The 18,164-nt window shown below is 31.9% G+C and overlaps 2 protein-coding genes across 6 annotated transcripts; both read left to right on the plus strand.

Moving 5' to 3' along the window:
• The first annotated feature begins 1,077 nt into the window (after positions 1 to 1,077).
• LOC128192739 (proton-coupled amino acid transporter 4-like) lies at positions 1,078 to 9,574 on the plus strand. 5 transcript variants are annotated; one of them, XM_052865684.1, is made up of 11 exons: positions 1,078 to 1,099; positions 1,545 to 1,619; positions 2,741 to 2,876; positions 3,050 to 3,140; positions 3,375 to 3,469; positions 4,240 to 4,332; positions 4,620 to 4,704; positions 6,210 to 6,491; positions 6,918 to 7,096; positions 7,511 to 7,683; positions 8,082 to 9,574. In XM_052865684.1, exons 3-11 carry the CDS (start codon positions 2,746 to 2,748, stop codon positions 8,318 to 8,320), a joined length of 1,368 nt encoding a protein of 455 aa, XP_052721644.1. In that variant the 5' UTR covers positions 1,078 to 1,099; positions 1,545 to 1,619; positions 2,741 to 2,745; the 3' UTR covers positions 8,321 to 9,574. The 5 variants fall into 5 exon arrangements, with proteins under 5 accessions (XP_052721644.1, XP_052721643.1, XP_052721642.1 ...); XM_052865683.1 differs by lacking the exon at positions 1,078 to 1,099 and adding an exon at positions 1,100 to 1,233; XM_052865682.1 differs by lacking the exon at positions 1,078 to 1,099 and adding an exon at positions 1,106 to 1,281.
• Positions 9,575 to 9,735: 161 nt separating this feature from the next.
• Positions 9,736 to 18,083, plus strand: LOC128192750 (GTP-binding protein 8-like). The gene is made up of 7 exons (XM_052865699.1): positions 9,736 to 9,842; positions 13,559 to 13,943; positions 14,468 to 14,569; positions 15,160 to 15,290; positions 15,448 to 15,547; positions 16,156 to 16,274; positions 16,724 to 18,083. The coding sequence occupies exons 2-7, from the start codon at positions 13,635 to 13,637 to the stop codon at positions 16,818 to 16,820; spliced, it is 858 nt and encodes a 285-aa protein (XP_052721659.1). The 5' UTR covers positions 9,736 to 9,842; positions 13,559 to 13,634; the 3' UTR covers positions 16,821 to 18,083.
• The last annotated feature ends 81 nt before the right edge of the window (positions 18,084 to 18,164 follow it).

Consider the following 18,164-nt stretch of genomic DNA (forward strand, 5'->3'; position numbering starts at 1 on the left):
CTGAATTAGGGAAGGTTAAGAATTTTAGAGCAGGTTAATTAATTGATTAATGGCTACATCTAAGTAATTACATGTATTGGTTTTATCTTTACCAAACTTGGATGTATGCAGATGCGCATCTTGTGATACTGATGCACTTGACAGGCTTGGATGCTGAATTTTAGCCATAAGTTTTGAATGCTGGAGAAAGTTTACATTTTCAAAGCAGTTGCCCTATCTAGAGCATTGTCATATCTAAGTTATTATTGGTTTTACCTTTGTTAACTGTAACCAACTTTTCACTTCAAATCATTTTTTTTTCATTTCAGATTCCAATTTTCTTATCTTTATTACATTGTGGTCTATGATACAGTAAAACACAGTTATTATATAGCGAACACGCTTATAATGAATTGACGTTTACAGCGAAGTGATATTTATTCCCCATGACTATATTACAAGTTGTAAACTTGTCAGATATAATGAATTACGCTTATAACGAAGCAAAATTGCCCGTCCCTGGCGCTTCGTTATAACCGTGTTTTACTGTATTTTGATTGACCAGTTGATGCATCTAGCTTATAATTTCCTTTAAGTAATTCCAATTGCATGAAGATATTTTGTGATAAGACTCACCTGAATAGCCCGACCTTTATCGATAACATCCATTTCATCCCAGCAGTCTCGCTTGATCATTCACATAGGATATATCGGTATGATGTCATATATAGGTTTCATTGATCTCTTTTTAAATATGGTTTTATGTATGAATATATGAGAGATTTTGCGAGTTTTACAATATTTTAAAAGAGTTTTTTTTTTTAAATATTCCAAAAACTGTTGTTCAGGTAAGGAATGTGACCCATATGGGCCTCTTGCTTTATAGAACATTTTCACCGTTATACACAACAAACACGATATTTCTTAAAGGTTTGTGCTTTTATTCTCTGTTTTTGCTGTATTATATATTACTCTTTCCAAAAGTCCTCTATTTTTGAGGTCATTTGGATCGGGTTCGGAGTTCTAACAATCGGTCGTTCACTGGCCCATCCGGAACACCTCGGGCCTTTCACAGAAATTCTGGGAAAGGCCCGAGGTGTTCCGGATGTTCACTAGCCTAGTGAGTAGAAACGATCATTCACTGATTCAGTCATAAGATGATAGGTTAGTAACACTGTGCACATGTATTGTACAGTGTTTTTAGTGTTACTGAACCATAAAGGGCCTATGGCAGATAAACCCTGTGTGAAGCAGGTTAGGCTCGTTCAGACCAAAATGTAAAATTAAAGAGAAAATAGGAGGGTAAGATTACAAAGTAGACAGTCAATGGTCAAAGAAACACTTTCAAATAAATTTAAGTGTTTTATTTTTTTCATTACAAATTGTTTGTGATATATTTCATTTTGAATTATGTCCCCGCAAGCAAACTTGAGACAAGTTAAGTGGCTGATGCATAGGATCAAGTGTCTACACGTACTACTATATATACATATGAAACGTTATGCATGTATATGTCATTGTGCCATGTGGGATATATCCTTGAATCTTGTAGTCTTTTTTTTTAGGTCGTCATGTGACACAATTTGTCTCTTGATATATGTATGGATTATTTTGGACGCCTTGATTAATCTTCAAAGACGGTAAGAGATCATCAAATCATATCATGTGTGTGGCATAATTTTTTAAAAATAATTCAATCAGTTATCTATTGTTTCATTGAAAACCTGATTATTGGTACATAAAGAACATGTACATGTTACAAATATATACAAATCAACACCAATTTTAAGTAGGGTAAATATATACACAGAAGTATATTTAAAGAAAAAAATGTGACCATCAAATAAGTTGTAAATGATCGGCATTTTTTTGATGATGGTTGCATGTTCAACTTCTTATCTTTTGATAAATTGCTCGTCATGCTTATAGCATCTTTACATTTTTTTTACACATGGAATAATTCTTAGGATTGCTTGGTATCTGTTAAATAAAGTTATATTTTCAAAGTACTAGTCATGTCTAGAACCTAATGATATTTATTGAATCCATCATAAGCTGTCTGTGAATAATCTTATCAACACATGTCAACTATTGACATATAATCCTATATAATAATTTATTATCATTTTTAATTATTATTTGTGTTGTTTGGTGCATATAAACCTTTTATTAAATGGGCATGTTCAAGATTTTGTTCAAACTTTATTTTAAATTTATTTATTTCTTGTTTACAAATTACAATGCATTTCTAATGATCAACCCAAAATTTGAGTATCAGTCGAAAATTTGTAAGCAAGATACAGAGCTCAAAATTCTTCATCAAAAGAAGGCTTAATTATAGCTTGTTTTTGTTTACATTGTTACAATATACAGGTAAAACTTCTTTTTCGAGCTGATTTTTCTATCTTCTATTTTACTCGTTTTGAACATGATAATTGATGAATAAAAACAGTTCCTAGCAATTGTATTACAGGGTATTCATTTTAGATCTAAACCTGGAATTTTTTTTTCAACATGGAAAATGTAAACAAAAACATGCCCTGAGCTTTGTTTACATAAAAAGAATTGTGAGCTTACAACACAACAACTGACACTCAAATTTTGGTTTTATGCCTTTCTGAAGCATTATAAACATTGAACTGAAAAAATGAATTTTGACCAAGAATGCGATCATGCCCTTTTGGTTTGGTTCCTGATATTGAGAATTTCAGGTATTCACCTTGTAACTAATAAATAATGTTCACATTTCTCTGCTCACTAGAAGTCATGGGTGCAAGAGGGGATGTCGAGGTCACCAGAAAACTTCTCTCATCAACCACCAGTTATGAGGACAGTGGAGCACATACTGATGTTATTCTACAACAGAGTAGGGACTTTACTGAAGAAAATAGGACATCGTTAGTATTTGTATATAAAAAAAAAACCCAGCTACAGCCTTCGATGTTAAATATTCACGTCAAATATCATATTTGTAAACCATTGGTTCCAAAGATGTTATGATTTTTAGATTAGTTATTCTGTCAATTTACTAATTTTAGACCAAATACATTGTACTTTTGTATATTCTCAGCTCCTGTAAAACTCTGATGAATTTACTGAAAGGGAACATTGGTCCGGGAATCCTGGCTCTTCCAATAGCATTCAAATATGCAGGATTATGGGTAATATATTCATTGTTGTTAATTGTTGCAAGATCCTTTTCAATAGAAAAAATCCATGTACCACAGATTTGCATGACCCATTCTATACAAATTTGAGAGGAAGAACAGTTAAAAGTTACATGAACAAGATTCTTATTATACCCCATGCTATACTCATTTAAAAACTCATTATAAGCAAGTAATGTTATAAAATTTGATGTTTATATTACTTTATCTTTGTGACATTTGTTGCAGGCTGGTGCCGTAGGCTTGTTTATGCTGGGGTATATCTCTCTTCATTGTCAACATATGCTGATGACATGCAGTGACATTCTGAAAGAAAGACCTATGTGAGTGTTCTTCTAAATCTTCATGTTTTAAACTTTGAATATTGCATAATGTGCAAATAATTTTTTATTAAGTTGATTTTTACATATGAAGTATATAAAGGATAAGTCTAGCTACCAAATGTTAAACTTTTTTTAAAGAAAGAGTCATTTGAACAAGACCTAAAAAGGCTTGAAATTTTAGTTGCACATATCAGTAACTAATCTACTTGTACAGTTTATCTGGTAATTTTGCGATGATCTAATTTTCGCCTTTTTGCGATCTCTTTCAAATTTATATGCAGAAATTATATCTCGTATAATTTTCCATAAGTACTTCAAAAATCGCAAAAATTAACAGACGAGATTGAAAATGTTACATATTTCCCCATTTTCGCAAATTTTGTGACATGCGGAAAAAAACCTGGATATACGGTATTTCTTTCACCAAAACAAGATAAATGGTTTCGAGTGAAATATGCATAGATTGTGCAGTCTTAGCTCAAAAGCCAGACATATCAGAGTCACGACTGAGTGGCCAGCAATGAAATAGACAGGTCTACATCATATTGCTGTTTGATACAACAACCCAAAGTCCAAGTTCTTGTTAAAATATACAGGGGCAAGGGTCTGCTTGCTCCCTGAAATGTTCCAACTGGTGACAGACATGAGCTTATTCTATGTGAGAGAGCAATCATTGTCATATATTAATTGATTGGTAATTTTTTACTACCGGTGTAAATTTTAGTGAAATATTAATATGGAATTATTAATGCATTTATGAATACATGTAGATCCATGGGTGAGCGATTGGGGTATGCAGGAGTTGTGGAGAACTGTCTGGCCACTGGACCTATCTTCTTTCGGAAATTTCAAAATGCAGGAAGGTGAGGTCAAAGGTCTTGTGTTTGTTTTTTTTTTCTTTAACAAGAAATGTTTTAAATTAAAGGAAATTTTGTATGAATGGAAAAGTTTTAGAAAATGTTTAAATCAGGAAATTTAATATTTTCATCCGAGTACCTGTATACCTAATTATTGAGGATCAAAGTAATACATCATGTATAATGAAAGAAGGAATAGTGTAAAGTTATCTTTTGTACCTTTGATAAATATTTCCCTATTAATTTATGTGTAAATAAATTATTGTAGTTGGAAATATTATTGTTGTTTCCAGAGTGATGATCAATGTCTTCCTGATTGTGACACAGCTAGGGTTTTGTTGTGTTTATATTGTGTTTGTGGCCCAAAATTTTAGACAGGTAATTATGTTTAAATAGAGGACTTAGAAGTCGTCTTATCCTCTTTTGTGGATCTTATTTAAGTGTGTATGGTGGCATATCTCTGCCCCCTGTGTGCAAGTTATTTTTTTATCAAATATGTCGACATGCAAGATAAATATGTTGACATGCAAGATTGTTATGTCAACATGCAACATAACTATGTTAACATGCAAGAAAATTGCAATCAAAAGAGAGTTATTAAAAAAATCTTTTAAAAAATCTTAAATATCGCCAACATGTGACATCCAAGATGCTGGATGCTACTTATATATGTCGACATGCAACTTATTTACATAAACATGCAACTTCTTTATGTTGACATGAAACTTATTTATGTTGACATGCAACTTATTTATGTCGACATGCAACTTAGTTATGTTGACATGCATTTTATCAGTTGCATATCAACATATTTATCTCGCATGTGAACATAACTAAGTTGCATGTCAACATATTTAACTTGCATGTCAGTATAACTAATTTGCATGTTGACATAAATAAGCAGCATGTGATCATTACTAAGCTGCTTGTAGATACTCTATAGATAAGTAGCATGTGAGCATAACTAAGTTGCATGTCGACATTAATAAGTAGTGGGATGTCACATGTGGACGATATTTGAGATTTTTGGGGGTCTTTATAATTCTTATAGGATTGCATTTTTCTTGCATGTCAGCATAGTTATGTTGCATGTTGACATAACTATTTTGCATGTCAACATATTTATCCTGAATGTCGACATATTTGATACAAAAATAACTTGCACACAAGGGGCAGAGATATGCCACCATACGTGTGTATGAGAAAATACACATAATACATTTGTATATCTAAATTCTTATTGTTCTGTTTCTCTTTGTCTTTTCAATTTCAAATTCTTATTTAAGCAACCTGTAATTTCTATCTTTTCATTAAAATGTATCTTTTGAACACATTTTCAGGGCATGAACTAAATGGTTGATATTTTTACATGCACTCACATTTCATAATTTGTCATATCACTCTACACATTACCGCAATTTTGTGTCTGATGTATCCATTTGTCAAGATCAATACTCTATCTGTGTTACATCCCATTTCACAATCCTGGAATATGTTCAAATCTTATGCTTGTAAATGCTCCCAAAACCATATATTTGGTTAATTGATCAACTCCTCTCTTATCCATGCAGCCCTGTTTCCATCTTAATCCTGTCTAATTTGAAATGCCTATTTCTTCAGTTTTCAATCAACACCACTTACACCAGTACATTTATTTCATAACAATTTGAAGGAAAATATATCAAAGAATACATAAAGATTGCTTTCAGTATATTGAATGTTAATCTTGTACCCTATAAATGAAAATTAAAATTAGTATTTCATGTCCTATGTGCTATCAAACATTTGACTATTAAATATTTTTTTTCCATATGCGAGTTAAAGTAACCCTGAAATGTCTTGCCTGGGTTTTATCACTTACAATCTTTTAATGTAAATTGAAGGTGTTACTGGGTAGCAACAAGGAGAATGGAGAGCTCGACCTGATCATCATGGGGATCGAGCTAATTGTCGTCATCATCTACTGCACCACAATACAGACTCTGCATGGACTCTCCTACTTCTCCTACGTCGCTAACTTCCTCAACTTTGCCGGCCTTATCTTTGTCTTGTACTACGTGGTCCAAGGTTCTCCGCCTCAGAGTGAAAGGCCTGCGTTTTTGGGCTGGTACGACATGCCCATGTATTTTGGAACTGCTGTGTACGCTTTTGAGGGTATTGGTCTGGTAAGCACTTGTGTTCTTGGTTATTATGCATTGTACATGTACAGGAAGGTCTAACAGCATTTTAATGAAAAATAAAGAAAATTCATTCGCTCATACACTTTTACAATGATTGAACAATTAATTGCACTGAAAATTCTCAGGTCAAATGTTCCAATTTGATGCCTACTGATAGAATGCAAAATGTCATGAAATATATTATTTGTAATGAAAGTGCAATAACTCTTTATAATCAAAGTTGTAAAAGAAATAGGAGGTTTGTTCACAAAGACTTGAGAAATGTAGCAAATAATCATAAAAAAACAATTATTAAGATGAGCTTTATAATGCAGTAATTACTGGTGGCATATTTCCATGCTCATAAGAAAATCAAATCGAAGAGTCTGTATATCAGCTTGTGATATTTGAGTGTCATTACCTTGTTTACAGGTGATGCCATTGAAGAACAAGGCAGCTGATGAGTGGGACTTCAGCAGGAGGTGCGGACTCCTGTCCCTGGGGATGACCATTGTCATAGCTCTGTACATTGCCATCGGGTTTCTGGGATACTTGAAGTATGGAGACCATGTTTTAGGGAGCATCACTTTAAATTTGCCAGCAGTAGATATGTAAGTAACGAAGATGTTTTTTTTTTCAGGGAGTTTATTTACAAGTTGTTTTGTTTGAATTTTTTGGTTTTCCTGGAGTGTACATTTTAATTGTAATGATATGGTTGTTAATACCTGGTAATGCCCCAAAAACATTTTCACAGAAAATTTGGCTGGAATGATATTGGAACTAGAGCTTTCACCTTCCACATACCATAGCCAAACCCGAATCTTGCTGAGACTGATCATGTGTTTTCATATACATGTACATGAACATGATTTTTAAAAATGATATTCAAGTGAAACATTTATGATTTTGTGTTATAAAGATGTTTATACATAACCCATATTTTTTATGTTAACCTTTGTCAAAAGCTTACTACATGTACATTCAGGGAGTTCAACAATGTTTTTTAAAAAAAATTTTCATTGTAGGTTATCACGGTTGACCAAGATAACCTTCGTTGTGTCTGTGTTTGTCACCTATGGACTTCAATTTTATGTTCCTGTTAATATACTGTGGCCAAAAATAGAACACAGACTCTCGAGCCCCAGAGCCAAATCTGTCGGCAATGTCGTCTTTCGAATTTTGCTTATTTTATTTACAGGTGAGTACCTTTAACATAGGTATATGTATGGTATGTATGTTTTGTTTAACTTATTATAGGCTTAATGTCAGCGCAAATTGAGTTTGGATCTCAGTAAGAAAAGGAGAGAAGAAGTGAGCATTTATTGATTATAAATACAATGAAGTTATGAATGATTATCATTTAAACAAAAACTTTTGTCCTTCTTTTTTTCAAAAGTTTTGTCAAGTAAGTGAAGCAAGCCTAAATTATATATCAGGTACAGGAACAAACGAAATATTTGAGGGGAAACAAATTTAAAAGAAGATTTATTTTTGGCACAAATTTATTGAGAAAGTGATTCTTTCTTTGTTTTTATTTTGAATGTCCAATGTTAAAAAAATTCAAGAAAATATGATACAGTTATTGTCTGTTTTTAGGTGCAATAGCCATGGTGATTCCACATCTGGACTTACTGATAGCTCTGATTGGTGCACTGGCCAGCAGTTCGCTGGCTCTGATATTTCCACCGATCATTGAACTGTTAACATTATCGGCAGAGGGCAATCGCCCCTCCGTGTTAATCATTGTGAAGGATGTGGCCATTATGTTGTTGGGACTTCTAGGTTGTATCACCGGAACGTATGCCGCAATCCTAGGAATCGTAAACGTTTCATGACCTGTGAGATTATCAGCTATTGTGACGAGGCATTCATTTTGTTTACCTATTCCACGAATATGATGTCATTGTAAATTTTCATGTTTATCGTACTGTACTTGCTGAAAACATTTTCATATATACCAGGTATACACTATATCCTAAAATTTTTACATCAATTTGTATTTATTAACATCCGTTTATGGGTAATTCAGCTTCACAAGTGAATGATAATTTGAAGATGTAAAATAATTTGTATCTAACTGAATTTTTCATCAAAATTGTGAAACATTCTCATTTTCTGTAAATGAGTACTCAGCTGAATCTCAAAAGCTTACTTAGAAGTCTTATTTACATTTTTGATGTAATGGATACTCAATTATTCCTTTTCTTGTAAAATGATGCTGATTTATGTACAAATTAAAATCCTTAGCTTTCTTTCTGGTGAGTTTTCAGATACAATGAGTACAAAAAACAATTTTATGCATTCAATACATGTACTTTAATTTATTTTCTACATACATGAAAATGTTATTGTACTTGTATGTATATATCTTCATACAGTGTATGTATTCTTGCTTTTAATAAAAAATTAAGTGCCTTGGTAAATTAACACCCACATAACTAGTCATAATGTACACATGCATGCACTGAATTTTGAATTGAGAAATTTGGAATGGGGGTGGGGGGGGGGGGGGAGGAAGCCAATGTTCATTTTTATGAAAAATTTAAAATTAATTTAAAACCTTGTAATTTCTTTTTACACATACAATGGATATATAATTATCATATTATTACTGTGATATACTAGTAAAATATCATTACAGAGAAAAATCAGAAAAGAAATCATGCTCACAGGAAAGTGGACTTGATAAGTATAATAACATTTATTTAATTACACACAAAATTGCTTGTCCCTAGCTTTTCACTGTTAGCTTTTATATTACTTTGGATTATTTCTTATGTATGTTAAATTATTTTATATATAGTTTGTCACATATGTCAAGTTAAAATCGTAAAATACCTAGGATTATGGATGGGTATACATGTATGATGATATCTGTTAAACTAGTGCTTAACACCCTTTTTATTGGCAATTATGATAAATGATTAAACAGGTATACATTTTGTAAACATATTAAAATTCAAAATGCGCATTTATCTGGAACATGATATGATTTTCTGCTTGTTGTTTAGCTGGTAATTATTTTTACACATGTACATTATCAACTCAAATTTTTTTCCAATATGCAATAAATTCTTATGGATATTGTTTTTTATTTTATTCAATTTTTTATAATAGTAAATTAATAACATAAAATAATTTTTAAAGTGACTTTGATTAGTTTATGTATAGTTTTGTTAGTTCTTTTGAGGTGACAGTGGTGAAACAAATGATATAAAAATGCGTTGTACTTATAATGGTCGGGTTCGAAATTCAACGAAACCAAGATGTCTGCTTCCATAATCAAGAACAAATTAACTTTTTAAAAGATAATCTACAGCAATTTCATGCTTTAAAAGTGATGTATGAGGTTCTTGGGTGAGTATGATTTAGTTTTCTTCCAATGAAAGTGAATGACAAGCATATGCCATTCTTTAGAACGGAATAAATTTGCTCAAGCATGAAGGATAAGTGCACATTGAGTTCAATCGCCCAAGTACATTGTAGGTTATGAAAGCACATTCCAATGGGGAAAAATCTTCAGTTCAGTTCTGTCATACACTCATCATACAGGTGTTGCCAACAGTTGTGTTAAAAATAAATCATCTTTCTAATCTCGTGTCGGTGTGGAGGGGAACTGGAGCAGAAATTTAACTGAAATTTAACAAACACCCATTCAATGGTGAATACAGGAAAATGTTTTATACATATAAAGCAAAATACAGAAGACTATGTAAATTTGAGGAACAAAATTATAGAAACACAATTTGTAATGATATTTACAAAAATATTAACAATAATCCTAAATCATTTTGGGAATTATTGAACAAACTGGATAAATCTACCACAAGACAGGTTTCGTCTCATGAAGTTAATTCTGAAGAATTTTACCAATTTTTTACAAACCTCAATAAAGCTGACAACAATCTTAATGAGTTTCATAAAGATATATTAAAAAATTTCATGCTTTGAAAAATCAACTACACCATAGCAATTTCCTTGAACCAGAAATCACCATAAATGAAATTAAAACTGCCTTAAAATCTCTGAAAAATGGGAAAAGCTCATCTACAGATATGATAGCAAATGAGATGTTAAAACATGGAGGTTATTTAATGTTAAATTCTTTGGGAAAATTGTTTAATTTTATACTAAATTCTGGTACATTTCCTCAAAGCTGGAATGAGAGTTATTTAGTTTTGTTATATAAATCTGGAAATAGGCTTGACCCTAGCAATTACAGAGGTATATCAATTACCTCAAATCTTGGAAAACTTTTCAATAGAATAATACATACTAGGTTACTTGAATTTGTAAAGTCCATGTCACTTATAAGTGAAAATCAAATTGGCTTCAAAGAAAACTGTAGAACATCAGACCACTTGTTCTCTATAAAAACTATCATTGACCATTATAAAAGTAAAAAAGTATATGCTGCTTTCATTGACCTTAGAAAAGCATTTGACACTGTATGGAGAGAAGGTTTATTTTATAAGCTCCTTAACTCTAATATTTCTCAAAAATTATTTAATATTCTTTTTTCCATGTACAGCAACACAACCAGTAGGATAAAATTTTCTGATGGGTTAGGTAAAATATTTAACTCTGAATGTGGTGTCAAACAAGGGGATGTTCTTAGCCCTACACTTTTCAATATATTTATTGATGGTATTGTCAGTGACTTGAAACAAAATGTAAAATGTGAACCTGTACATGTAAATAATCTCAATGTAAACTGTCTGCTTTATGCTGATGATATTGTTATTTTATCAGAGAGCAAAAGTGGTTTACAAACTAGTTTAGATATTCTTTACAACTATTGTTCAAATTGGAAATTACAAGTCAATGTTGATAAATCTAAAATCATGGTTTTTAACTCAAATAGTAAACATCAAAGCATCAATTTCACTTTCAATGGAAATACTATGCAAGTTGTATCAAAATACTGTTATTTGGGTATTGTATTGAAAAGTAATGGGAAGTTTAATTTAGCAACATCTGTGCTTGTTGAAAAGGCCAGAAAAGCATATTTTAAAATGAAAAAAATAATTGGTATTGATAATCCATGTAAGCTCTTAGAAAAACTTTTTGATTCTATTGTACTTCCTGTACTTCTTTATTGTTGTGAAATATGGGGAGTGGATCTCTCATTGAAAGATATTTCAGTTATCGAAAAATTTCATGTAAAATTTCTTAAAGATATACTTGGATTACATTGCAAAGCATCTAATGCTGGTTGTTTGGCAGAATTAAACAGGTTACCACTTTGGTCTAAAATCTCATTCTCAAGCATTAAATATTGGAATCACTTGATAACATCTAATTCTTTGGCATTTAAATTATATCAGGGAACGATCAATTCCAATTCCTGGACTAAGAAAATTTATGGCATCCTAGACAATTTGGGATTCTCAAACATTAGTAATTATAAAAGCACAATCCAACACTTTTTACCAAACATAAAGCAAAGAATCATTGACCAATGTATCCAAGAGCAATCATCAAAAATTTTTAGTTCAGAAAAACTTTCATTTTTTCAAAAATTATATATGAGAAAAAGAAGTCCTTATGTTGATATACTCAGGAAAAGATCTGAGAGATCCTCTATTAGTAGAATAAGATTAAGTGCACATAAACTTGCAATAGAAAGTGGTAGATATAATGCCACAATTAGGAATGAAAGATATTGTAATGCTTGTAAAACTGGTGCAATTGAAGATGAAACTCATTTTCTTTTTCAATGTAAAGCCTATTCTCATCTAAGGAACAGCTATTTTAGTAATTTTTATAAGATAAGTAAAATAAATATTGCCAATAACTTGGACAAAGAAAGATACATTTTACATGTATGTTTAAATAGTGAAATACATACTATTTTAAATATTACTGTTAAATTCATTAATGACTGCTTTGAACACAGATGTCAATTAGTCTAAGGAAATGTTAAACTGATCTATATAGATCAGTAAAAATATATATACTGTACATGCAACTATTGTAAACATACAATGATGTTCTTATATATTCATTGGGCCTTTGCCAATTATTGTAATTGTGTTTGTGCCAATAAAATATTTGTATTTGTATTTGTCCCTGTCATCAAACACTATTGCAAACTCGCAGAGATTTTGTCATGTTATAACCCACCAACACTCATAATAGCTCATGTTGCTCTAAATCGTGAGAGGGTGACTTGGGCTTTATAGACCAATCCCATGATAATATAATCCTGCTGACTTCTATGCTTTAAACACTATATTGACAAAAAATAAAAACAAAAAGCACAAAATATTTTCTGGGGGAGTATTGTTAAATAAGTTGTAGTATGTATTAAAGCTGAATAGGACTCATAAAAGGTAGTCTGGCATATTTCTCTATCCTTGCTGCTTGCCCTACATCGTTTATGTAAGTGGCAGACCTCATAAACGTTCAAAGTATTTCTGAATCATTTTAATTAAAATTGTACAGTTTTCACCTGTGTGGATGCACAAGGTCAGCTTACATCCGATCACTGATCGTCATGTTACTTATTGGTCACAATGAAATTATCAAATGCTACACACTTACATGTATTCCAAGCCAAGAGAAAAGTAACCTCAAATAAACCTCAAATAAACAGGTCAATGCAAATATTTTAAATAACATACTGGCGTGCAACCATTTCTCGCCAAGTACCATTTCTCGCCAGTGCATTGTTACGTCATTTTTCGTATATTATTTTATGTGTTGATAAAATGACGTAACAGTGCACTGGCGAGAAATAGTACTCGGCGAGAACTGGTTGCACACCAGTACACCAGAATATGCACATATAAAAAGAAGGAAATTAAACTGTAAACTCTTAAGACAAATTAAGGAAAGCTACATGTCGGCTATGAGTGTCATGTGTCGATCAGGTGTAGCAAAATCAGAGGGTTTATATACCTGTCTGCTGTTGCTTATTTATGAGTCTTGATCTGCTAGAACTACCGGTAGTCAGTTGCTCTAAATTTATTTCATTATTTGATAATCATTCTACTGGCAATTTGATTTATACATTTGTTGACCAAAATGTATACACATGTATTTTGATATTTGATTTTGTAAATTTTCAGGTGCAGATATTGACCTTAATTTGAAAGAATTGAAGAATCATTCCTTGAATGGTCATTGTAAATTTTAAGCTTTAATATGACCAGAGTACTCTCATTATTTCAAAACCTGGGCTTCCATGTCACCAAAACGCGATGTGCTGCAATTAACTGTATTCGAGCGAATTCCAATCAGACTTCCCCAGATCCATGGAGTGTGAATCCCATAAAAGACCTGCAAGACTTGGTGGCAATTCCCATTGTTAAAGAAAACTACCAGGTATTCAATCCATCCCTGAGGGAAATAGAACAGGGGCATGAACTCTTCAAACAGAAGGCAGGACGTGAAATCACCATGATCAAGTCTGTGGTTTCACTAGAGAGACTTCCAGAGCAGAACATTCCTGAAGTAGGTGCAAAGCTCATGTAAAGATATACAGTTGAACTTCGATATCTCAAACACGGATACTGTGAAATCATTAAAATTCGTGGGGGCCAATTTTTGTGGATTGGTTAACTTTTACGGGTTTATGGGGACATAATTTCGTGTAATCTTTTATACCAACATAAGGACACATGATTTTATAAGACTAATTTATAAATTTGTCAAGGATGTAAATTCGTGGATGAGAGGTACCCACGAATTCCACGAAAATTGAGCCACAGCGAAATTTAATGATTCCACAGTACCACGAATACAATGGATATGTGGAAGTGATTTGTAAGTCCCAACCGCTTATTATTTTTTGTATTTTACCCCCGATATCTGGAATACCCGGATATCTCAAAGTTTTATTCAAAAGTCCCATCTCATTCGAGATTACAAAGTTTGACTGTAAATGTGTTTTACAATGTTCTTTTTCTTGCAATTATAATCTCAATTGAATCAAACTGAAAACATTATTTTAAGATGAATTCGAAATTTCATTACAGGTGTCATTTGTTGGCCAAAGCAATGTTGGGAAGTCTTCTTTAATCAGTGCTTTGTTTAATCACTCTAAAAACAGTCCTTTTATCAAGATTGGCAAAAAACCTGTAAGTATACACGTGTATTTTAAAGCTGAACACCGCTCGTAAATAGGCACTGTCTACCATATTTCTCATTCATCACTGCTGTCCCTACAACACTTATATAAGGTTATATATAAACCTCTAAACAGTTCAGAGTACTTTGCTGTAGAGGTCTTACCTGTGTGAACATACATCTTGCCTGGCCGTGTTACTCGGTTGTGATGAAATTACCAAATTTTATGCACTTTTTTCAAGCCAGGAGAATATGAACATTAAATAAATTGTTCAATGCATTATTTACAAAAAGAATATGCACATAGAATAAGAAATAAATGCATAGAATCCAAAGACCACGAAAGGAATACTTCACATCGGCCACGAGTTTCAGGTATGCAATCGGGTGTAATTGAATCGAAGGGTTTATATACCAGGTACCTGTGTGATGGTGCCTATTTATGAGTTGTGTTCAGCTTTAAGTGTGAAATTTAAAAGAGAATCAATCTATTTGTGTGGTAATTTGAGTGTTTAATATTAATATATAGAATCATCCCATTTGTTACCTTAAAGAATTTATATCGAGCTTAACTAGTGAAGATGAATGGATATTTCAATAGGGGTTGACCAAAACGCTTCTGTTTTTCGAAGTAAAAAAACTCTTCACCCTTGTGGATATGCCAGGCTATGGGAAAAAAATGCCTACCTATTACATGAAGTCCATGCATGGCTACCTGAAGACAAGGAATGTGTAAGTTATATTCATTGTAAAATTTAGTGAGATGAAAGAAACACCAATTATCTTCCTCAGTCTTCTCAAATACTGGACTATGAGCTACATTTTGGTGGCTTCGATGTGTAAACAGTGGAATTTCCATGTGAACTGTAACAGAATTATTTCTTTTCAGGCTGTGTAGATCATTTTTACTGGTAGACAGTGAGATGGGATTGTGTGATGTGGATAAAGAAGGACTGAGGATGATGGAAGATTTAGCCAAACCATATGCTGTAATAATTGGACATTTAATTCTCTGATATAAAGTTCATTTTATATTGCTGTGAACCAACTTTTATTTGGGTGCTAGAAATTTTTACAAGAGCCTGGTCAACGTGAATATTTCTCACTGCAAACCAGTTCTTGACGTATGGTTGCCTTTTGTCGTGAAAATAAGCCGTCGCAAGTCAGTATATCTCGAGTTAATCATGAAATAAAGTCGCCACGTATTAAAGTTGGTTCACAATATTTGTTGCTACAAGTTAGCATTATCTATATTGTTAGATTTAGTAATGAATTTTCATGTATTGGTCTAGCTGAGCTATACATGTAAGGTGGCATTATGATCAAACATGTATTACCGGTATGCTGTAAGTCAGCAAATCTATATGCTTCAAGTCACCAGTAACCAATTCTAATATGCTGCTATTAAATATTGTAATGATGCATGCATGTGATAGCTGATCAAGGCAGAAGGGAATTTGAAGTCAGAGTTTAAAAGTTACTTTTGTCAAGTAAATTCAGTTTAAAATCAATATTCACGGATCTTCTTTAATCAGGTTACCTGGTACATTTGTACATGTATATGTAAAACATTGTATGTTTATCTTGCTACCCTCAGATTGTGTTGACAAAAATTGACAAGCCCCGCAGATCTGTTCTACTGAAGAATCTACTGGAGGTGTTAGACTATATCAACAAACACACACATATTTGCTTTCCTCAGCCATTCCTTGTCAGGTACTTTATGACAATCAATTCTGTTCAGTCATATTTTAATCAAATTGATGCTTTACTATCTTGAATTTACTTACCCCAAAACATGGATGGCATTTCCCATCAATACTAATGGGAGGACATGCTGAGTGTTCATATTTTTAAAGTTGAACAATATACCATTTCTAAATCCCATAAACTCTAATTTTGCATAACAATGACCTATATTTTTCCTTTTTTTTTCTCGGGTCATAAAATTTGCGAAAATAGGGAAAATGTGCAGCATTTTTAATTTGTATTAGTCATTTTTTGCAATTTAAAAAAATTATTAAAGAAAAAAATACAGAATATGATACCTGTGTTTTCTATAATTTGCGAGGAAAAGTCAGATCACGAAAATTAGATCAATGCAAAAATTAACGGATACACGGTACTATGTTTTTAATTTATATTGGCTGTTTATTTTTTTACAGTTCCCCTTCTCTGTCTGGGATTAAATATCTACAGACCTTTATCGCTCACACAACGGGAAATTTACACCTTGCTTCAAAAAACACAGAACAAACATGAAAATTAACGTTCAGCTCAAAGGCAGGATGACACACACAGATAAAGGATGTCAAAGCCAGCAAAAAATGTTGGTATCTAACAAAACAGGAAATGCTACCGTTTTCCTCCCACAACATACACCGGAAATAGACAAGGGGAAATGAACAGTGAATTGTGAAGTGTGTTGATATGCAAGAGGGACATGGTAGAAATTACAAACTTAAAATGTATACCAGAGCCAGATGCAACAGGAAATCATAAGGGTGCCACTGGTTTACCATGGGAGCATCTAACATGATTTAAATATTGAGGGCACGTATATATTGATGATATATATGTATAAATTTATATATGAATGAAATATATGAATAAATATATAGGCCAACTGGAGGAACTTTTCCCGTGCATTGGGCAAAAAAAAATTAAGACACACGAAAGATGGAAAATGCTTCACGGCGATTGAATGGTGGAAAAATACACTATTAAACTAGTAAACAAATTCCATGTATTTTAGTCATCAAAGATTCATTTCATTCATAGTCATCAAATCATTTTCTTTTCCCTTCTTACAAATACAAAATGTAGCCAAAAAATACAAAATTACCTTATAATAAAAACAACACATATTAAAACAATTTTGTTATTTTTATTTGATGTAATATTTTTCATATTTATAATTACATAAGTTGGGAATTAAAAGTATTTTAAAAAAGAAAAAGTGTTTTGTAAAAGAAAAAAATACATCACAAAGTATCACAGTGTATTTGAAGAAAAGAGAAACTCAATTTAAAAATGTGCAGGTGAATTAACACAAAAATTGTATATAATTGCTGTTTTAGTTAAGAAAAGTTAGATACAATCTGAGATTGGCATATACGTACATGTATAATTACATTCAGGTATTATTTTAAAAATTTCTAGCTCTTAAAATTATCTAAATAAAATAAACTTCTAAAAACATGTACATGTACTATTTAAAAGCTACATGTTTGATTTAAATTTACAAATGATTTACTTTACTCAAACTAACTAAATGTTTTCTAAAATGGTAATACATTGTACATGTATGTCTATCAATATAATGTACTGTTAAAACAAAAAAATCATACTTCAGCCTGTTGCAGCGGAAATTTTTGTAGGCTGAATGACATATCCTAAACAAAAAAATGTTTTGATATGAACATTTACTGGAATTATTTAGTGAAATTATTTTGGAGAAATATTGTTCGGCAGATTTTTTCCATGCATACATTATAGATATGAGTCAATATTCTTTTTTCTTTTTTCTTTTAACAAAGACAAAACAAATTATATAACTATTAAGTAAAAATAACAATTTAACAGTTTTGACTGTTTTGTAGAGGT

This window comes from Crassostrea angulata, chromosome 7 (assembly GCF_025612915.1).
Source record: "Crassostrea angulata isolate pt1a10 chromosome 7, ASM2561291v2, whole genome shotgun sequence".
In the NCBI taxonomy this organism is placed as follows: Eukaryota; Metazoa; Mollusca; class Bivalvia; order Ostreida; family Ostreidae; genus Magallana; species Magallana angulata.

Excerpts from the sequence above, each read along its gene's own strand:
- LOC128192739 (XM_052865684.1), top strand. The coding sequence starts at position 2,746 with ATGGGTGCAAGAGGGGATGTCGAGGTCACCAGAAAACTTCTCTCATCA. Across the intron at positions 2,877-3,049 it reads ACTGAAGAAAATAGGACATC|CTCCTGTAAAACTCTGATGA; the intron begins GTTAGTATTTGT and ends GTATATTCTCAG. Across the intron at positions 3,141-3,374 it reads TCAAATATGCAGGATTATGG|GCTGGTGCCGTAGGCTTGTT; the intron begins GTAATATATTCA and ends CATTTGTTGCAG.
- LOC128192750 (XM_052865699.1), top strand. The coding sequence starts at position 13,635 with ATGACCAGAGTACTCTCATTATTTCAAAACCTGGGCTTCCATGTCACC. Across the intron at positions 15,548-16,155 it reads ATTTAGCCAAACCATATGCT|ATTGTGTTGACAAAAATTGA; the intron begins GTAATAATTGGA and ends TGCTACCCTCAG. Across the intron at positions 16,275-16,723 it reads CCTCAGCCATTCCTTGTCAG|TTCCCCTTCTCTGTCTGGGA; the intron begins GTACTTTATGAC and ends ATTTTTTTACAG.